Here is a 22,784-nt window from a genome sequence, read left to right on the forward strand (position 1 = left end):
GAGATTGGTCTGAAATCGTGTTCATGTTCACAGTAAGGTTTTTACTTCGGGGAGAATTTAAGCGCTCGCTTGCTTTCCGGCGAGGACGAGGCAAATTTCTCTCTCGTTCTTCCCAGAAAGCAGAGCTCCCCCTCCCCTGCCCGGGGCTCTCCTTTGTTCGGGGCCGGGCTGCGGGGCGGAGAGGCGGGACCCCGCGAGCGCCCGACGGGGGCAGCGCGGAGGGGCTGAGCCAGGGCGGGCGGAGCCGCCCCCGCGCCGCGCTGTGCCCGCTCGGCCCCTCGGTTACCGTCGGGGCGGGCGGCATGTGGCGGGGGTTGCCGGTGCTGGCCCTGGCCGGGCTGCTGGTGCTGGGGCGGGCGCCGGCGGGGCGGGGGGCGGCCTGCGAGCCGGTGCGCATCCCGCTGTGCAAGCCGCTGCCCTGGAACATGACCAAGATGCCGAACCACCTGCACCACAGCACGCAGGCTAACGCCGTGCTGGCCATGGAGCAGTTCGAAGGGCTGCTGGGCACCAACTGCAGCCCCGACCTTCTCTTCTTCCTCTGCGCCATGTACGCGCCCATCTGCACCATCGACTTCCAGCACGAGCCCATCAAGCCCTGCAAGTCCGTCTGCGAGCGCGCCCGCGCCGGCTGCGAGCCGGTCCTGGTCCGGTACAGCCACGCCTGGCCCGACAGCCTGGCCTGCGACGAGCTGCCGGTCTACGACCGCGGGGTCTGCATCTCCCCCGAGGCCATCGTCACCGCCGAGGGCGCGGGTGAGTGCGCGGGGACCGGCACCGGCACGGGGACAATGGGCGGCGGGCGGGGAGGGCAGCCCAGCCAGCCCGGGAGCCCTGCCTCCCCTCCGACTGTTCTCGGATTCTCTTTGCTTTGCCCTTCGCTCTTTTGCTCTTTTTTCTCTGCCTTTAGCAGCCGCATCGCTGCCGGAAAAGTTTTGCTGTTGGGCACAGAGTGTGTGTGACAAGTGACAGCCCCGCCACCGCTCTGGGGAGCGCTTACGAGTGTGGGAGCGACAGCCCTCGTTCCACATGAACGGGAAACGTTTCCATACCACTCTTCGGTGATCCATCGGCAGCGGCTGCTGGCAGAGAAGGAAGAGCCACCAAAGTGAGGGGCAGCCCTCAGGCTGCCGGCTCCCTCCTGCTCCTCTCTGCTCATCTCCAGCTGCTCTCTCCCAAAGCAGGTTGCTCCCCTCCCACACAAGGCCACCACTCCACAGACTTTGGGGAAAGATCTGTGCCCAGAGGAGGCCCAGGCAGGAGCTGGGGGCTGGGGTCTCCCCAGACACCTCCTATGACAGTGGTGGTACATGCACACCTGAAGGGGAGAAAACATGCTCATCTCAGTGGTTAGCACTGAAGGTACAGGTTACAGCACAGGTTCCTCAGCAGGTCCCTGGGCTCTAGATTTATGGCCAGGTGAGGAGCGTAGCAAAGTGCAGCCTACCACTATGTTTTGTTCCCAACGTCTCTGAACTGAGCCAAATGCTGCCTCCATCACCTGAGTCAACTCCAGCACAGCCCTGATGATGTCTGACCACTGTGGCCTCAGAGGGGCTGTTGGAACCCCTCAACTTTCTCACTGCATCCTGTTTCACCAGCTGAGCTCACTGTGATCCCACAGGATGGCTGGTGCTGGGTGTCCAGCTGCCACCCAGCAGTACTGTCGGAGGCAGGAGCATCTCTGCACAGTCAGACGAGGACTGCTGACTGCTCAGGCCACCACCATGCTACAAACCTGCTGTGGTTTAGGGATCCTGCTCTTGTCACAGCTGCCTTTGGGCTGGAGGAGTTGGCAGGACACTGCTCCAATGTGGTGAGCTGAGCACCACAGAAATACTGAATTCAAGGAGCTATTGAACGGGAAATTAAACCAAGCCAGTGGGTGGCTATCACGAGTGAGCTCTGACCTTTTACAAAGTGACTATGGTTCGTGTATGTTTTCAGGAAAGTATTTGCTGCTGATGGAACCAGGCGACCATTTTCTTTGATGCAAAGTTAAAGTGATGGTGGCTCTGCCAGACCTCTCCATCAGAGGAGTGGGAGAGCAGTACTGGGGTGGGAGAGCTGACCAGAGGGGTCAGAGCAGAGCAGCACCCATGCACCCCACAAGCTTGCTGTGCTGCTACCTGGCTCCTTCAGTGCCCACTGCTGCAGTGCTGGGTTATGGGAGCTCACTTGACAGGCAGCAGATCTCACCTCTCTGTCCTCCCGCAGCAATAGCCTGGGGATGAAAGGGGGATTTTTCATGCTGTGCTCAGCACAGTATTTGACTGTGCTTCTGTCCCACTATCAAATGCTTTATGTATCCCACTGCCAGTAATGCCAAACACCGTAATTCCTGTTTTCTTCTCCTAACAAAATATCATGCTTCGGTTTCCTGACCGTGCCCCCCAGCGCAGCCTTCCCAGGTAAGCTGCTCTCTCCATCTCCATTTATTTACAGGCCAGACAAACTCTACTCCTTCTCTGACTCCATTCCCTTACCCTCTGCACCTCTTGAAACCTCCATACCCTGATATCTCCAGTCATTACTGCTATTTCTAACTTCTAACTGCTTCCCTCTTGCCTTTTCATACTTTTTTCCCCAGCCCATGAATGCAATCATCTATTTTTGCCATCAGCTGCTGCTCTCTGAGGGCTGCAGTCCTGCTGGGGTAGTTTTGGGGAGATGTGGTTTTGAGCACCAAGCACCTTTCCCTGCAGCATTGAGGTGCTTTCAAAACTACCTTAAAAATGGCTCCAACATGAGCAAGGTTTGGCAGGTCTGCAGCGATCTGAAAGCAATCACATTCAAATCTGGAAGGAGGAAGCTTGGCTGAAATAGCCCCCAAGTTACCTATTTCTGAGGACCTCAGCAGTACAATAACCTCTTTGAGGGATTCCAGGGCCAGATCCATGAAAACTCTCTTTCAGTGAATGAGAACCTGATGACATTCTCATTTCTGGGCTGAATATTTTGAACTGATGCATTATGCACCAGACTGAAAGAATCCTTCTTGAGGGAATAAAACTGTTCTTTTAGAAAGCAGAGGGAAGGATTCCTGTTCTAGGAAGAGGTAAGGTGAACACTTTCAAATCCAATTCTCCAAATAAAAGATTGCAGCCAAGTAGGAGACACGAATAACCAACTGCCTGATGAGAAGCATGCAGAATACCTGCTTGTATTTGCTTTCATTTATCTCCTAAGCATTCTAGCCCCTTCTGCTGTCTGTAAACTACATCTAATAGAGCAGTCAGAAATATAAATCCATTGTTTTATGGCTTTCTGCTGTAGAAGGGGCTTTTTCTATTCTTCGGTAGTGAAATCTTGTTTTTGCTTTCATTCTTTTGCTACCTGTAACAGGGTTCTACTGTTTCCTCTCCTCTTGAGGTTTCTGCATTATTGCTGGTGAACATTACTACATTTATCTAGTCCCTTCCATAAGGGAGCAGCCTTGCAGATGATGTAGTCAGTGTTTGTCCTTGTCAGAGCAGGGACTGTGTTCACAAGCCCAATTTCCATCAGTTGTATTCCCTGCATCCCAGTAGCCTGTGACTGTTGCTATAGAGGAACTGTGGTTGGTAAAATCTGTTATAAATCCCAGTAAGAAGTTCACTTTCAGCTGTTGAGGCATAGTCCACCACAGACATCTTCTAGGACATCTTTCCATTTGAGCCCAGGTGGTGAGAAAGATCTAGACACTTCCTGTCACAGGACCAAGGGGCTAGTGACATGGTGAAGGGGTGAAGCAGCTGCTACTGTGTCTGTGATGGAGAAAGCTGACAACAGTGCTGTGTTTTGGGCTCAGTTAGAGGAACAGCTGTGCTCACACCCCGGGCTCGTGCTGATCTCCAAAACCTGAGTGGGAGTGCTGATTTGGAGGTCTTAAGTTCCTCAAGTTACAGAGACCAGCTTGAAACAAGTGTCATGTGGGAAGTGTATGTTTCTCAATTTTTCATTCTCTTTGGGAAACATCTGGGTTCCTTTAAAGCCAGAAAGCAGAGGGATGCTACAGGCATGGTGTAGGTGTTCTGGAGGTGAGTGTGATGCTGAATATTTTGGTTTTTTGTGAAAGATCCAACAAATCATCATCCAGGATGGAGGATGAAAGAGCATCTTGACAATACATTAACACCTCAGATATCAAAGAAGTGCATGCTAATGTCTGAAGTGTCCTATGGCATTTATCCCACATCCCTGTCCTGTGCTTTTGGAGATGAAAGTGGTTCTGCTTGCAGACATTAGTACAAGCTGTCTTACATCTCTGGGAAGTCCTGTTCATTTGCTCCATATATTTGTCTTCATGTGCATATGCTTATTCTTCCTCCATTCTATAAGATTATCTGCTTCCCTCATGGCACGGCACTGCCAAACCTTCTTAGGTCTGTGAAGCAGCAGGAACTGCTGAGAGACAAAACTGTCTCTAATCTAGAATTTCAGAGGCAGGACCTATCTTTAGTTTTACAGGTAATAAGTGACCAGTGTTGATGTTGGGATGCTGACTGAAAAAGCATCTTCAACATGTGTCCTTGGCTGCTACTGCCTAGCAGAGTGTTTATGTCTCGAGTGAAATGTTTATTCCTGTTTTGAAGAGGGAACTAACAACAAAACCAGAGCAGTGTGATTGGTACTGTGCGTATGGGAAGACAGATCTATCAAGCAGGTTGTCTTATCTTCTTTAGATAAGAAAGTATCTTGAAGTCATATTGGCCTGTTAATAAGATGTTGGAGAAAAGGGAAGCAACATCACAAGGTATCAACCATGTGTAGGTAACACCCAAACTATGATAAAATATCTGAGGAGAACTTTGAATTTTTTTTAAAAAAACACCATCTGTTAAACATTAAAGAAAATTATAGACTATTCACATGATGGACACCTATTTTCTTAAATAAATATGAACCCATGATTTCTCCATGTTGCCCAAGTCCTCTGTGTCTGTCTGCAAGAGTTCATAGTAACCCAGTATGTTAATTTGGCATTACAGGCTTAAAAGACAAGTGAACAAGCCATTTCCCATGCTTGTTTCTTACATATTATTAACTTAATTTCCAAAACAGTGGTTTCCAAGCTCCAGATCAAATTTGTTGTGACTCAGTTTTTGCCTAGCTCTACTTAGAGCAGTCGATGTTCATGACAGTGCTGGGGGAGTGTTACAGACTGTGCTGAGGATGAGCAGTCATACCCAGGTTATCATTTATAAAGTTGAGATTTCTTTAGGTCTTTGCTCGAAACTTGGGAGCAGCCTCATTTCTCAGTTAGATAATAAATTTTTTACAAGCTTCAAGCTTGAAAGAGGACAGGAGCAGTAAATAAGAGAATTTAAATCTTAGTAATGAAGATACCACCAATGGTGTTTGGCGCTCGCTACAGTTTGGCTGAGTCCCCTGGATTTTACAGTCTAAGCATTTAGTCAATACTTGGACCATTAAATGTCATCAAAACCTGGTGGGATCTGTTATGAGGAATCATTTTTTACGTGGAGCAGCCATGTTGCTGGCTGCTCTACAACTTGGAATTTGAGTTCTTTGTATTAAATGTTAACTAGAATCAATTTTCCTATCACTTGGCTTTTCTGTGCATGTTTTTGCTACCAACTTAGCAAAGATCCTCGCTGTACTAAGAGCTGAAGTAAATGACAATGAATTCATGCATTGTGGAAGGGTTTCTTAATTAATGGGACTCACAGATGTCTCAATCTGAAGAAGGTACCCAAGCAGCAGCCTCTGGCTGTGGTTTAGTTCTTTGGAACAGGGTGCCTGGAGTGGCTTTGGTAATAGCTGGGCCACATTCTTTAATCATAATGACAATCAGGATCGTGTTATTTTTGGCCTTCCTCTGCCTTTTAAAATTTTTATTTATTTAAACAGTGATATAGGAAATATGTTTGCTCAAAACTAGGTATTACCAAGTTGTTTCTCTTTTCCAAACTTCTCATCCAAATCTGTGGTACGGGCATTGTTATTTTGTACACTTACTGTGTACATGGCTTTTATTTAGCTCTCCTTGCTAGTGTTTTGTGGTTTTTTATATAGAATACCTCTGAAAAGCAATTAATTGAGATGGCTTACTGGAAAAAACTGTTTGGATTTTGTCCCCTGCTCCTAAACAAAATTTAATAGGAAACTCTTGGATTGGGCTTCTGGATATAATATTCCCCTCTTTGGCAATCCTGCTAATCATCACTGACACGTATTTCTTTCAAAAAGATTGCTTTGCATAGATAGAACCTGGCAGAGGGTTTGCCCGTGAAGAGAAGTGGAACAATAGGAAGTCATTTGTTTGGGGTTTTTTTAATAGCTTTTTTTTCCCCCCTCTCTGTCTGCGTTACAGCTGATGGTCTCAGCAGTGCGTGTCTCCTGGTGGAGTCAGGCTGCTAGGGACAGGGGCTGGGAATTCATGGGTGCTCACACCCACTTAAGATCTGACAAGTAGCTGGTTGCAGGCCTGGCCTGGACCCTCTTCCAATCTCCTCTCTGGTAGGTGAGAAGAGACCAGACTGTATGATCTTAACTGGGGAAAGGGTCAGAGAAATGAGAAGGCTTTCCTGAGAGGTGTCATACAGTGGCAGAGGTCTCCAGTCCCCTCCATGGAGCCCGTGCTCCTGTCCTTCTGTAGAAACCAGTCACCCCTAAATAGGCATGAGTGCATTGGAAAAGATAAGCATCAAGGCAAGGTCAATACTTGCCTGGCCCAAGTCCTTGCAAGTTAGGAAATGATCTATGAAGTGATGTATCAGTACCTGTTCACCCTTCCTTTGCTCACTGATGGGCACCATGCTCTGACCACAAGGCTGCACTGATGCCTTTGTGCAGGCACAGAAACCAAGTCACTTCCATTAATGGGTGCTTTGCACACAGTGTCTGAATTACTCCGGCTGCACACCCCGCTACTTCATTGGGTAGTACTAGTTTGGGGTAGGACAGGTGACCCGGCAGTGCAGAATTAGGAGGTGGGTTGAGGCTGTGGTGTGTTGTAATTTGGTTAAAAATAAGTTGTGTACCTAAGAGAGTATGGAAACATCTGGCATAAAGCAGGTTAGTTCCATGCTTGTTTGCAGGACCAGGTTTATGCTGGCCATATCAAGTGCTCACCAGTCCTCCTTGTGTTGGTGTGAGCTCAAAGGACAGTTCCTCAGCCAATACCCATGAGCGTCATACTCCACATTGTCCAGGAAAGTCTGTGAACCCTTTACTGCACTCTGGTTTATTCTGAGTTGTAATTTCAATGTGAATTGGACTTGGTTTGCTTGAGCACCATGAAGTCATGCCTGCTTGGGATCTGTCTTTGGTTTAGGTAGGGACAGTGCACTTCAGGGCTTCTTTTTCCTTCCATGGATGGAAGATGGTAAGCATTTAATCTGATACTTCTCTTGTCTTCTCTGTGATGAAGATTTTTTTCTGCTCCCATTAACAATTTTGGTGGAATGGGGAATGTGCTTTGAAGGTATGAACAAACTATCCCTGAAATACCTGTTTTGGTAGGAATTTTAGCTTGCTGGCCCACATGAAAAACCAGAGGAGTTGGCTTGGGCATATGCAGATAGCCTTCAAGGAAACCTGAGAATGTGGCCAAGGCAGCTGTGTGAGAGGGGCAGTGAAGCTGGAGAGCTTTCTCTGCAGGGGTTTCGGACGCCCAGAATGGTGAACATCTGAGGCCAGTCCTAGGTACACAGAGAGGCCTATATAGCCGCCTCTCTGTGCTTGGTGGCTGGAGGGTTTTGCAGACCTTTTGTCTGTAGCTGGAGTGGATGGGAGGATTATCAGACCATAGACCTGAGTGCTCGCTACGCTTTTATCACATCAGACATCAGAAGGAATTGTAGATTTAAAGCTACAGCTTGGCTAAATGAACAAGACAATAGATAACTGCCCCAGGAGAGGAAGAATGAGAAGTGTGGTTATCTTTTTCTTACCATTTGCAAGAGTGAAGTCATTTTAGTTCCTCTTTTATCATGTCCTGGAATACTGGAACGTGTTTGATACAATATAAAATGCATTCTTAATGCATTGAGAATAACTCAGGTGAATAACCAAAATCAAACATGTAAGTAAGAATCAGCTTGTATAGTTGGACTTGTTACAAGGCAGCATGGTGAAGATTTGGAGGTTCTATGGAAGCACCTGATAAGCAAACACCAGATTGGCTCCATAAAAATGTTTGGTTTCTTCTATAAACTGAGATCCTGTAGTAGTTTGAAACTTTCTTTGCAAGAAAATGGATGTGATATTGCCTTGGTTTTGAAAGACAGGTGTCTGCTAAGGAAGGCAGAAGCCTCCCTTGAAATGGCAGATGTAACCCCTTTCCCTCTGAGTTATTATAATTTTGAAATCAAGGGCCTTTAGGCAAAGGTGTGGGAAATAGGAATAACAGTTCTTTACTTTTATATATATATATGTATATATATATATATATATATATATATATATATATATATATATAACCAGTCAAACAAAACAACAGTAACTATGGCAGTAACAGCAAACAATCACAAACCCAGTGCCAGCCTTCTCGGCTGTCGGGCCCTTTCCCCTCGGGTGCAGTTCCGCTCGCAGCCGGCAGGGGCGCTGGCGGCTCCCGGTGAGCAGGGCAGGTGCGATGGTTCCCCCGCGGCTGCAGGGGGCGCTCCGGAGCGAGCTCGGGGAGCACGCGGCACTGGTGCCCTGGGATCCCGGGAGGGATGGAACAAAGGCTTCACAAGCCGCTGGGCAGCCGATCCCGGGCTCTCGGGAACAGCAGGCTGGAACGGCGGGGCTGGAGCGGCAGGCTGGAGCGGCAGGGATGAGCACAAATCCTGGAGGACAGACGAGATGTATCCAAATGGGGAACCCCCCGGAGGTCCAGGCAGGCAGGGTGAGCACGGCTACAGCATAGCAAAAGCTCGAAGCAGCAGCGGGGCAGGGCGGCCACAGCCCGGCCTCCAGCAGGGCAGGGAAAGCGGCTTTGGGATCCCAGTGTTGTTTCCAGCAGAAAGAAAAACGGCCGAAAAAAGGAACCAGCAGCTCTTTTCTCTGCAGCTTCTCTCTCCGGACACCGAGAGCAAACTGAACCCACACCCAGGTGAAACAAAGGAGTAGCCAGGCCCACCCCACCCCCAATGGGCAGCTCTTTTGTCTTCCTTACGTACAGCCATTTGTCCCCTAGCAACATGCATATGGAAAAAAATTCCTTTAACAGAAAAAAAAACTAGGACTAAACTAAAACCCCAACAGATATTTTATTAACTACAGGATACTGAATATAAAAGAGCATCTGTTCAATCTTTCAATGCTATTTTCTATACCCTTTGCTCTTCATGTTGGTTAGAAAAATTAGTCCTGAAGTCTCACATTTTTTTTTAAAGTTAATTATTATGTGAGGGAATTAGTTGTTTTTCAGTTTTACTCTTGCCCTGACTGATTTAGCTCCATCCTCATTTATGTAAATGAAGTTTCATGTTGCTATGAGTAATATAAGCATTCATTAAGGTGGAGATTTTACATTTTTTTTTAAACGAGCAAAATTAGAAGGTTATCTGAGTAATATTATTTTTCTCGTAAACAGGTATTTTAGAGAATGTATTTACAGAATTTGTGATTAAATAATGATCCCATCCCTTCAAATGTAATCCACACATCTAAAGCTGTCACGAATACTGAGTACGATGAGTGTTCCGGGCTGTCTTACAGCTCACGCTGCAAGAGAGGAGCTTTTGTTACATTTGTCCTACATTGTAAAGGCAGCGGTGTTGCCTCCATGATTATGTAAAGATCTACAAAAGATGATTGTAGGATACTAGATTCCAGAATTGGAAAAGCAGCATAAATGACTAAGCATGCAAAATTACAGAAGGGCTTTTTCTTTGAAAGCTCATTTGTTTTTCTGTTTGATGTGCCATTCTAATAAAGTGTCCTGCCTCTCTCCCAATTCAGTGTGTTTTTAAACTGAGGGGAAGGTCTGAAACATTTATTTTGGCATTTCCTACAACAGTATAATTATGGTTGGTTGATTTGATTTCCTCAGTAACCAAAAAAAACCCCAAAAGTAATTTCTCCTTCATTATCTAATTAAATGCAAACATTACATGTGTTTTTTGTAGGTGATCAAAATTCATTACATAAATGTCAATCCTTGTCTGAAACCTGCCAGTCTGTAGCAATGGAAATGGGATATTTAGTATGCTTCAGCATTTAACATGATATGCTGGATTCAGGTGAAATTTGGGTAAGAAATTGTGTCAACTTTACTGGATTGACCTCTAAAACATTGCAAACTGTTTATTAATGAAGTTATTAAGTTTCCATGTACTAAATATTAGACAAAGAGAAAACATTGTAATGTATGTGTAGTGAAATAATCCAGTATTAAAAATACTAACATTTCTTTACGTATTTTACAAATCCATGCCAGATTTCCCTATGGATTCTAATAACGGCAACTGTAGAGGTGCCGGCATTGGTAAGTACATTCTTATAAAACTGTATAATAAGCTGAAGACTTTCAAATCCTTTAAATATTTGATTAAGTAAGAGGGATACTGAGTGATAAATACTGAAATACTTTGTCTTGACTAAGAATACTGTAGATTGTGCTTTTGCATTCCATGGGCAGGTGGGATTTGGGGCTGGTCAGCCTCAAAATGTCCATCAAAGAAAGAGGGCTGTGCTGATTTTATTGAAAGTTTTTTTTCTTGGACAGAGAGAGTAATCATTGAATTGATTTTTCCCTGGGCAAAACCAGTGAAGATAATGGTTCATTCTGACCTTAAAGTTCGCAAATTAAATTCAGTACTCTTCGTAGATAATGGCAATACTCGCGTTAGCCTGAGGAGATTGAGGGTGGGACCTTCTGAGGCTAGTTTTATTCCAGCAGGTCCCCTATTGTTTTTTATTTCTGTTTTGGTTTTGCTGGAACTGAATAAAACTGAATAAAACCCCTTGAACATTACCACTACTTGCCAATGCAAAGAAGCAAAGCCCAGGTTGGTAACTAATAATTATAGGAATGCGAATTTTTTGCTCAAGCAAGTCAATGACTGTAGATTTCCTTGAATTTTATTATGATTCCATCCGAAGTTTACCTCTTACGTCTTTGTCAAAAAATTGACACTTGGAAGCCTAAAATTGGCCACCACGTCTTTCCTTCTGCAGAGGTGTTGATGAGCTACAGTGTGCATTGATGTTCACTTCAATAATGTAAACACCTAAGCATGGTTGTTGAACCTAACCTTAGATACCTATATATATAATTTCAGCATTAAGCTTTGTGACCAAATTGCAAAAAGGTATTAGTAATGCCCAGTTTATAATACAGTTTTAAAATTTAATCAGCAGGTCCCAATGTGAAAGCAGCTGTATAGGTGTGAAATGTTCTTTAAATCACAGTGCATACCCTCTAGAAACCCAGGTATAGTTAGAAAAACTCACAAAAGCAAGCTTTGCTTTAAATTGTCTTGAGCATGGGACCATGTCTGGAAGACTTGCTAAAGATATTTGTTACGTTAGTATCTTCATAGTTTTAAGTCATTTTCAATTGTGTGGCATTGAGAAAGTAGGGATTTCATGCTCGACACTGACTGTACAAAGAGCATACAAGCTTCACTTTGACTATGAAAGCAAAGCTGCATGCTCTCAGTGTCACCTTATATCAAAACTATGAAGCGTATCTTTACTGCTGCCTGTCCATAGGCATGTAGAAAGCATGTAATTCCAGTGAGTGACCCGGCAGTGGAAGAGGAAAGTTTCAGTCATATTGTTACTGTTGTGATGCTTTTCGATGACTGAAAGCAAAACCAGACCTAAAAAAATCCTCACTGGAAAATAGGGTATGGATGCACAGAAAAATTGCTGGTGCAATATCTGCTGATATCACTGCCTTTTACTGCACATACATGACTTCCAGTTCAATGTGCTACATCTGTTTGAACTGACAAACGCAGTTGGACCCTGTTTCAAAAGGCCATGCTTCAAAATGGCTTTATTTATATGTTCAGTAAAGTTAATTTGTAGTTTTGCCATTGTAAATAGAGATATTTTGTTTGTTTTGCAAGTAGCAAACTGATGTAATTTTTTAAAAATCCCATTCTCCGCTCTGTGGTTTCTGCAGCTTATTGCTTGTGCTGCTGTGCATGGTCGCAGGCAACAGTACTCTTGCATTATCCCTATTTGAGACACCATTTTTCCCTGGCAGTATCTGCTGGCAAAACCTTCTCTCTGAGTCTGCATGGGGTTTTTTTGGGAGACCTTTTTTACCTCTATTGGCAGTGAACTACATTGTTTTCTGCTTCATCACATGCTCCTCCAGTGTCTTAGAAAATTTTTCTAGTGTTTTTTTTATCCTTGGTTTGTCAGGGAAGTATTTGCCAGGTGTGAATGCTTGTACGGGACAGTATTACAACAAAGTTTTTGATTGTGCATGCACATATATTTAAGATGACACAGACGTTCCTTGGTAGCAATCCATGGGGAAAACCATTTTCCTGTGTAGTCCATGTCTTACGGCATTTACAGAGTGAAGTTTTCAAAGATAGAGATTTTGAGCAGTTGTTAGTCCTCTATTGACTTGAATGTTTAATGGCTAGCTGTGATCTCAGTCAAAGCCAGTGGGAGCCTCTGCTGCCTGTCTCTGTGCTTGGGACATACCATTGTTGTGATCCCAGAGCTCTTCTGGTAATTCTGTCAGCTTCTGAGGAGGCTGTCAGGTAGGATGGGATTTTCCCTCAGCATCAGGCAATGCAGTACATTTTTATAGCCACCTTTTGTGGGTGTTCCTGCTCCCTGGGGAAAGGTCAGCATTTGCCTTCCTTTGAAAATCACTGTACCAGGAACTGGGAGAGAGGAATTGGTTCTGGCTCTAACTTTATAACTGACCTTGGCAAATGACTTTCGTGTTAGTTTCTGTATCTCTAAATAGTAATTAGGAATAATGCAGCACTTTGTAAAGCTCTTTTAAATGTAAATTTAAAAAGCATGAGGGTAATTTAGAAATAGAACTAGACTAATAAAATATATTCTGAAATTAATAAAGTAAGCCAATACTGTCTTAAAACTGAAGGAAATGTGAGACTGTGTTGTCTTGCAATTTAGCCTATTTTATTTTACCTGCAACAGTGCAAAGTACTGTATAGCAGGAGAATGTTATAGTGTATGACTTGCTGGACTTGAATGCTGAGGTGCCAGTGTGAGCATGGCTCATACGAGAACATCTTTTATGCTCTGCTTCAAGACAGCTTATAACAGCAGCTATAATTTGCTCTACAGTATCCATGAGCTCACAGAGGCAGAAGGGAAGCCAAAAATCACTTCCCTTCTCTGCTTTTTTTATTTTAACACAAACTCATAGGAAAGTTAAAGTCTGTAGTACTCTCTCTATATATATATATAGATTCCTGAGGATGTGTTTGAAGTTCAAGGAAACAATATGCTTTTCTTTTGAAATGTTTTCCTCTTTTTGGGTATTTTTTTTTGTATTTTCAGCTACAAAAATTCTTCCTATGGAAAATAAATCATGATTTGAGAAGTTGGTAACCATATGATTCCATCTTTTAAATTTTTTTTTAATATGCAGGAATCTTACATAGCAAATAAGAGTTCTTTTTCACTCTTCATGTTGGATTTAACTAAATCACTAGCTTATATGCATTGATATTTACAATGATGGTGTATAGAAATAAGTTGGCATTAAAATAGATGGCCATGCATATGTAATACTGGGATCTGCTGTTTGAAATTACTCCACCAAACCACGCTTAGACACTAGTGTAAAATAAGTAAATATTTGCATTAGAACAACCAGCCCTGAAATACCAGTGGTGTTAATGAACATGTGGGTCGGGAGCTTCAGCGTTAGCACTCCCTGGGCACTAATGAAAATGTTTTTACCTCTGTTAGAGTTCCCAGCTGTCTAGCATCTGCACCTTTGGAAATGCTGCTCTGACAGTGCTCATTTGTGTTGTTTTTTGAAGGCTATCCTTATGGCCACAAGGACTAAGAATTTCTCTATTTTCATTAAACTTGGGCTTCTGGGTCATAATAAAATTGTGTAAAATTTACACAATTCCTAATGGTGAATTGGATGGGCCTCTCAGCAACCTGATCTAGTTGAAGATGTCTCTGCTTATTTGCAGGGGGTTTGGACTACATGACCTTTAAAGGTCCCTTCCAATGCCAACTATTCTATGAATTGCCTGCTAGCCAGAATATCCAAGTTTGCTAAACTAACCTGAGATACCTAGTATTCAAAAAAATGTTCAGTCATGTACTGTCATAGTATTTGCTGTGTCTCTATTATTGTCTGTATGATAAAAGGAACAGAAAGGAGGGCATTCCTTAAGTCTAGTACAGAAGAGAGAACAGCATTGCAAGGATGGAATTATAGCACCTGCGAGCACAGGAGTGACCAAGATTGAACCTTGAATTGGCTTAAAATGATGATTTTGTCACTTGAGACTCAAAGTCTGTGTGTCTTTGTTGTTGTGTTGTGGTTTGGGTTTGGCTTTTTTTAAATTTCAGTATGTCAGTTTTTCTCCTAGGAACATGTAAGGTCTCATACACAGTTCCACTTCTCCCAGTAGAATAGGCCAGGAATGCCCTGTGGTTTTTAGTATTTTACTGTAATAAACAAGTCAATTCAGTGAAATTTTTGTTAGGTGTGACCGCAGGGGTTTGGGAAGATTGTTAATGAGTACGTATTCTTTTCTTTCTAAACAAAGCTTTCTGTTTCTGTAGACCGCTGCAAGTGCAAGCCTGTAAAAGCTACCCAGAAGACCTATCTACGCAACAACTATAACTATGGTAAGAACAGCTGCATGGCCAGCTCCCAACTTCTTTTAAGGCTGCAGGAAGGGGAAAGTTTTCATTAAAAAAACCTAAAAAAGGTCACAGTTACTGATGGTAGCCCAGTGTTACTTATTACAGGAGGAAGGTGTAGTCAGAAACATTTTCAAATTAGAAGGATGGAGGGGATTAGCTTAATATGTTAGTACGAGAGTCTTTGTTGAGTTATTTCAGTTTTAGTGCAGGCATTTGGTGTTCATGTACTTCTCTAGTGTGAACAGTGATGCAACAAAAATGACATTGTGGGCTGCTGTGCCTGAACTGCCTCTGTGATTTCCAATATACTCAGCTTTTGCAGAAGGGGATGTTTTTAGTAGCTTTCATGCCCACTAGCTCACCATGAGATCTAACAGGTTCTTTTCCTTCTGGTGTGTCAAAGCCAGCAATGGACATCTTGCCAGCTGTGTTATGCTGTCAGTAACACCTGTAAAAGTGCATGTGTCCTGCTCTTCAGGCATATCACAGGTCCAGGCTAGTATTTTTCTTCATACTGTTTGTTTCAAGCAAATTAGGCTGATAAAGCCACTGAATATATATCATGGGAACTGAACAATTGGGCCCTTCCTTTTTCCCATTAATCAGGTGAAGAGCCTTAGGTTTGGTGAACTTAAAGGATTTATTTAAATGGTAGCGATTGTATAATATTTATTAGGATTACACATTTATAAAACCAGAGTCAGACAATCTTTTTTAAAATTAGTTGCTGTTAAAAGCTAAAAAATTATAACTGTATTCAAACACTTTTTAGGTCACTAGTCAGTTTTATGTTGTTTTGGTGGACTTGTTTATAAAAAAATTGGAGTGACTGTTCTCTAGGCAGAAACTGCACATGGCAGAATCATTGAGCATGCTCCTGCCCATTTTCTCAAGCTTTTGAAATTAAAGAGGTTTCAAAATGCATTTGAAATATCTCCAAACTAAAGCAATGTTTTATTTTGAGATCTTAAAAGGTTTTGAGAAAGGGGATCACTTAGGGTAAATTGTGCATACTAGATGCACAAGTTAGTGTTTGTTGGCAACTGCATTTAATGTGCCTGCATGCTGGTTAATGGTTGTTAAGGGCAACGTATGTGAAGTGAGGAGATGTGTAAGTCCATGGTTTTCTTTCTTCTATATTACCTTTTTCATATAGGAGACATTTGGAATTTGGGGTATCTCCTGTTTGTAGTGGAAAGGGACTCTTGTTTGCAGGCTGTGATTGATGTGGCATTCTCTAGAGCATGACCTCTGGGTTGGCTTTGCATTTGCATGTGGTATCAGTTCACTGGTCACCATGAGAGAATGAAAAGCTTTCCCTTTGAAAGGCAACCCTTCCTCCTTAAGGCAAAAAGAAGGGGTGAGAGAGGAAACAATTAGAGAGGTCATTGGGTCAAGATCAGGAGCATTTGAAGTTCATAAAAAGCAGAGCAGATTAGTGCTGGGTCACTGGAGAGAGTAAAAAACATAAGGGCCTGTCATCCAGCAGAAGTAGTGATATGAGAAGTTTTAATGCACATTTGATTTTTGTGAAAGGTTCAGAGTGATAAATAAAGTTTGGTCATCTGTAATGCAGGTAGTCAAAGAGGGAACAGTCACAGCTCAAGGGAGAAGGAGAGCATACAAGAAATAGATTTAATATATTTAACGTGGAAAGAGTGAAGAAGAAAGGAAGGAAGTCAAAGCCTGATTTAAACAGGATGTAAATCCAACTGGTACATATAACCCCTGCTCCTGACCATATCATTAAGAGACACACAGAGATACCTGGACCTCCTTGGTGGAGGGTAAAGTAATGAAGGGAAGAGATGGGGGCAGAGACATTGCAGGAGTTCAGCTAAACTTCTGATAAAGGACCATGCAAAAGACTAAACCCAGACGTCACCAAGAACAGCTTGGGGGTGACCTGGATTATCTGCTGCTTCTAACAATGCTCTTTGTGACTTTTCCCCAGTCATTCGGGCTAAAGTGAAGGAGGTGAAGACTAAATGTCATGATGTCACTGCAGTAGTGGAAGTAAAGGAGATCCTGAAATCTTCCCTAGTGAACATTCCAAAGGATACTGTAAGCCTTCACACGAATTCTGCCTGCCTGTGCCCACCACTCAGTGCCAATGAAGAGTACATCATTATGGGCTATGAGGACGAGGAGCGCTCCAGGTAACTCTTTCTGTGCTATCCTTGCAGCACGTTTGTTGTTACTGTTCCCCTGTCATAAAGCTGAACATCAGACCCAAAAGGAAGGAAAACTTGGTGTGGGTGTCTGTGCATCTCCTTCATGGTATTCAGGGAGGGCAAGGCTCTCTACAGGCACAGAGACCTTAGTCTTGTGTGTGTTGAGTTGTATAGCCTCTTGATGGAGTAACTGGTTGTCTCTGTTGTGTAGGTTACTCTTGGTGGAAGGCTCCATAGCGGAGAAGTGGAAGGAACGTCTTGGTAAAAAAATAAAGGTAAGAAAATACCTCACCAGAAGTCATATGTTGTGGGTGCCATAAAACATCTATCTATCTTTTCAAAATAAGGGAAGAAAATGCATGTGCTGCCTCCAGTTAATTAATATCATGTATCAAAAACTAACTTGGTGTGTTATTTGCTGTATTACTTAGAACTGCATGCTGAGTAAACTAAAGGGATACATTGAATTATTCCAAAGTATCCCAGTGTAGCGGCAGTCAAAACCTCTGTCTCAAAAAAGCAGAGAGTAGGAGTCCTTTAACTCTGTAGGCAAGCTGTGCATTCCACAACACATGCCTGCTTAGTTGGGGTTGTGATATGAATTTAAAAAAACAAACAGACTTGGGGGCTTTACAAATGTTTTTCTGACTAAGTCAGGATTATACTTTTAAGATTTAATATTCTTTAAATAGAGTTCTGCTCTCACCAAATTTTGTGGATTAGCAACTATTTTAAAGTCATCTTCCTGACTTGGCTGAGGGAGGAGCCTGATAGGGAAGTCATGTCACAGCAAATTGGAAGCAGTGAGCTCAAATGCAAGCCATGTATTATAGAATCATGGAATGGTTTGCCCACCTCGTCCCACCCCCTGCCATGGGCAGGGACACCTTCCACTAGCCCAGGTTGCTCCAAGCCCCGTCCAGCCTGCCCTTGAACACTTCCATGGATGGGGCAGCCACAGCTTCTCTGGGCAACCTGTGCCAGGGCCTCAGCACCCTCACAGTCAAGAGTTTCTTCAGTATATCTAATCTAAGCCTGGTCTTTGTCACTTTAAAGTCATTACATGCCCTTGTAAAAAGTTCTTCTCCATTTATCTTGTAGCCCCTTTAGGTACTGGAAGGTGCTCTAAGATCTCCCTGAACCCTTCTCCAGGCTGAGCAACCCCAACTCTCTATATGAAAATATATTCTGTTTTTTTCTTATTTAAATGTTTTCTAATGCCTTCCAATTTCTGTAAGGATTGCCTTTTTATGTTTCAATGCGCTGCAAAGTATCAGTGGTTTTGACATTGTTAGGAGTGTCACTTTACACAGAATATTCTTATTTTGACACAATTTCTCAGCTATTGATTTGCCATAATGGTGTTGTGCATGTGCAAACCAGTCTGCTCTTCCACTCAGCACTTTCTTCATCAGTGTAAGGGTCACTGGCAGGAAAATACTGTTGTGTTTATAAATGCAAGATTTTCTGTGCACATTTCTTACATCAGTGGAGATTACAGGAGTGAAAAGATACAGGGATCTTATTTCAAGTTGTTGTTTGATTTGGCAGAACCCTAGGAAATCCAGTGCCACAGAGGAAATATCACATTGCTGCCATGGGCTGACTTCTGCTCAGTTTCAGTTCTTGGGTGGTAACATCATTTGTTGGAATTTTTTTGGGGAACATACTTACTTTCTCACTTGTTTCCTTGTCATCTGTGACTTGCTGCCTTTGCCCTCGCACCCAGCCTGGGGGTGTTGAGGACCCTGCCACATCCCCACCCACTTGTCATCATTGTCTTCCTTTCCAAGAGCGTCAACAGTTGTACCAATTATATTTATTATGTCTTTTTTTTTATTTATTGTGGTTGCTATTGCCTGCAAAAATAAAAATAAATAAATAATAATAATTTTTAAAAATTAACAAAAATCACTTGACTGTTCTTTCATCCTGCTTCCCCCAAAGACTGCATGAGTAGCTTCATTTAAATTTTCTTATTTTGAAGGTGAGTCCCCCTTGCGCTGAAGCCATTGTGCCTTGTATCAGACCCTTCATTCAACAGAGGCTACAAGAAAGCCAGGAAACAGTTTCCCTATTTAAAGTGACTTTTCCCAATAAGCTCTCATTCCACCCTTGAGCCCAATGCAGGGTAACGTGGTGGAAATAGTAACGGCTTTTCTGCTTTTGCTGCTGTTTGTGAACACGTGGCTCTGTAATCTCTCTTGTAATTTCTTTGCCTTTCAATCTGCAGCGCTGGGATCAGAAACTCCGCCACCTTGGAAAGGGGAAGGGAGAGTCCGGACACAGCGACTCGCCTCTGAAGCCTGGCAAACCCAGCAGTGCCCGGCAGGCACGCAGTTAGATGTGGGATGCTGCACGGTGACATGCAGGGGACTGTCTACCAAGACTTCATTGTTGGAGCAGCAAAGGAGAAATTGCACTATTGCACGTTATATTCTAATGTTTACTACAAAATAATGTTTTAGCTTTTATTAGTTTTTATTCTCCCTCTTGTTGTTTTCCACCTTTTCCTTTTTGGATATGGGCAAGCTCTGGAAATGTGTATTTTTTTTCCTGTTACTAAGAACTGTAGAAAACTGCCCTTACAAGATGAGGAAAGACAATTTACCTTTTTATTTCCTGAATCTTCTTAGGGAGAAAATTCTGATACAAGCAGGAATGAAATCTGGAAAAGACCATTGCTTAAAGTCATGACTCACATTGGCTTCCCCTGTTCATTCTTTCTTGGTCACTATTTGCTGAAACTTGCTCTGTTTTGGGTAGGTTGTTATCTGGGTTTAAGTGTATTGGTTTTTATTCTGAAATATAATTCTGAAATACATAAAAAAAACTGTTAAGAGAACTGTTTGAATCAGTACAGCTTTATTAAATTTTCTTACAGATAAACCAGTTGTATAAGGCAAAGTCTAACTTAAAATATTTCCTGCAACAAACACGATGTGCATGTACACAGGGAACCTGGGTTTTCCAGTGCTCTGGACCTTGAAGGAAAGATTGTCTAGTTCTGTAACCAGAACTTATAACATGCTTCTTCTCTTATAATGGCAGTTTTTTTTCCCCTTTTCTCAGCTGAGTTGTAGGAGTAGACAGACTCACCAGGCCTGCTTCTCAGCGCAGGTCTGCCTTTTGATTTTGTGATGTTATTCTTAAATCTGTGCCTACATAAACAAGTGTTCAATGCTCAGTAACATATGTCCAATAAAGAATTGTAGCCGCCAACAATTCCTTACCTGACTTCTGAACCAACATCATATTTCTAATACTACTCTTGAAAATTTAAAAAAACCCCAACTTAATATTTGTGCTTTAATAGAATTCTTTGCAGATAGTACCAACATATTCAAAATTACCTTTGTTTTTCTACTCTCCCATGCTTAAAAGAAATTAAAATGAGGTACATCAAAGAACAATCTTCTTTGGCATAGTCTGCAGAGGGGAACCGGCTCTGCTTATAAAGAACAAATGACTGTTGTGTTCTAGTGGTCAGTAGTCTTTAGTACACTAGGGCTGTCTTTCAGTAAGAAAACAGTGTTGTTAGCTTGTGGTTTGAAAATATGATCATGATAAGTAGGACAGAAATATTTGGGAATATTATAATAATGCTGTTTTAAGATTTCAGTTAATAACCAGCAGTCTTGGGACAGATTTTCCATTGGGCTGGGTACCAAGAAAGTTGAAAAAGAACAACTTCCTGCAACACTCAAATTTTTATTTATAATTGAAAATAAAGGGATAATAAAGCAGAAAGATTGGTTCTGAAAGCTGGGAGAAGGATATTAATCCTCCAGGTATTAAATCCTCAGTATTTTCTCAGAATCACACAGATCACAGAATCATTCCGTTTGGAAAAGACCTCCAGGATCATCAAGTCCAAGCTGTGATTGATTTCCACCATGTCAGCTAGACCAGAGCACTAAGTGCCATGTCCAGTCTTTTCTTGAAGACCTCCAGGGAGGGTGACTTTAACAAGTATTTCTACTGAGTTGGTAAATAACTGAACAATTTGTTAAGTTGTGAATAGCTTGTTAAATAATGTTAAAAACCTCATTATTTACCCCAAAGCATCCACTGAAATCACGTAGATGAGTGCTGGAATCACAGGTTCTGCAGTCACCGTTCATCATGTCGTGTTCTGCTATGAAAAGAATTGTGAAATCATAAAACCCTGTTAAAGATGTAGAAAATCCCCAGACAGTTGGAAGTTTATCCTTCTTAGCCACCACTTCTGAAGATGGGCTCTCCCATACCATTTCTCTGTGATTGACAGCCACCTTTATTTAATCCACTTGCAACCCAATACTGACATTAGTCGCATTAAAAATTGCCAGAGCAGAGCACAGTGCTGCACTTTAAAACCTCAATAAGAGAAAAATGAGCAGTGTTTGTAACAGTCACACACGTCATGATGTTACAGGGAAAATATTTCCCTAATTGTAAGCCACCAGATTGCTTTTTTTCTAGAGGAATTAATCATTTTTCATTAACACGTGAAAAATGAGGGTGGCATGATGGGCTGCTTGAAAGAGGCAGGAGGCATTTTTCACAATCCCTTAATTAACTGAGGAGCCTTTTACATACTCTGACACTGCTTTTACCCCATCACAGTGATTTCGGTGACTGAACCTCTGCAGCATCACCCAGACTCACTTGTGCTGGTACAAATGACATCCAAGGACAGATGGCACAATATCAATTATTTCAATAACTTTGAGCAGCATCGTTCCCACATCTGTTTTGTGGCCTGGAGCATGCTGAAATGCTCTGTTGCTCAAAAGCTGCAGTTACTGCTTTACCACATCTGTGAGAGCTTTGTGACAAGATGGACTGTTTTCTTGCTTCTTCCCCAGGAAATCCTTTTCTGCTCTTTTTGTGCATATTTTTGATGTGATCCTACCTTCAAAAATGCACTATATAGCACATTCTTCTGTAGGAGCACACAGCCTTCAGCACAGTGTTTTCAAAAACATCCACTTGAGATGTGACTTTGCTTCAATTTCTAATGCTTTTTGTTCCTCCAGTTTTATTAATTTATGTAAACACAAAGTCAAGTATGTTCTAAAAGTTTTGGTTTGTCCAAAGTCGTGTTGCTCAGCTGTAAAGGAAATGGAGTGTCAACCACAATGTTTGTCTGATAGAAGAGCCCCCAGAAACCATCATATGGGTACAGCAAGGGAAAAGCGCAGTGCAAGTGAGGAAAAACATCCAAAGCAGACAGACTTGAGACTGAACTTTACAGTTTCTGATGCGGCTGCACCTGACGGCTGCATGCCAGGCTGAGCTGTGGGTCCAGCACTGGCTCCGCTCCCTGTGCCCTCAAGGTGGCCATTTTACACCAGTGTGGCCGAGCTGGTCCAGGCTCTCCTCCATCCTAATTCCCAGTCTCTCCTGCATCCTGCATGTGGGCTCTCCTCTGTCCTAACCCTCAAGCTTTCCTCTATCTTGCTCCCAGCCCTCCCGCCCATGCAGAGAGTGGGAAGAGCTCTTCTCCATGACCCCCAGGCACAGCACAATGTGACAGAGCTGTGAATGCAGCCCCTCAGCCCACACCAAGCATACCTCAGGTCCCACCACCATCCCACCCACCTGCTGTATGCAAGGTACTGCAGGAACTGGTGTGGAGTTGCAAATGGACTTTCAAAGAGGATGCTGAATTAGAAGAATAAGAAATACTTAACAACAAAACTGTTTCCATTTGAGAACATCACTGTGATGCATTTTGGACATTGTAGCTTGGTGCTTCCATTCTCATCCACACCATTGCCTGGTGCCTGTGTTTTCCAGACATGCTACCAGCACAGACAGCTCTGCCTGTGATGGTCACAATAGGTACAGCAA

At 43.0% G+C, this 22,784-nt stretch overlaps 1 protein-coding gene across 1 annotated transcript; it reads left to right on the forward strand.

Moving 5' to 3' along the window:
- Nucleotides 1-302: 302 nt before the first annotated feature.
- FRZB (frizzled related protein) lies at nt 303-19,305 on the forward strand (the record flags this gene model as incomplete). Its single annotated transcript, XM_082284831.1, has 6 exons — nt 303-756; nt 10,373-10,420; nt 14,689-14,754; nt 16,727-16,931; nt 17,158-17,221; nt 19,180-19,305. The coding sequence occupies 6 exons, from the start codon at nt 303-305 to the stop codon at nt 19,288-19,290; spliced, it is 948 nt and encodes a 315-aa protein (XP_082140957.1). The 3' UTR covers nt 19,291-19,305.
- Between the last annotated feature and the right edge of the window lie 3,479 nt (nt 19,306-22,784).

The sequence above is a fragment of the Coloeus monedula genome, assembly GCF_965178545.1.
Source record: "Coloeus monedula genome assembly, chromosome: 7".
Classification (NCBI taxonomy): domain Eukaryota; kingdom Metazoa; phylum Chordata; class Aves; order Passeriformes; family Corvidae; genus Coloeus; species Coloeus monedula.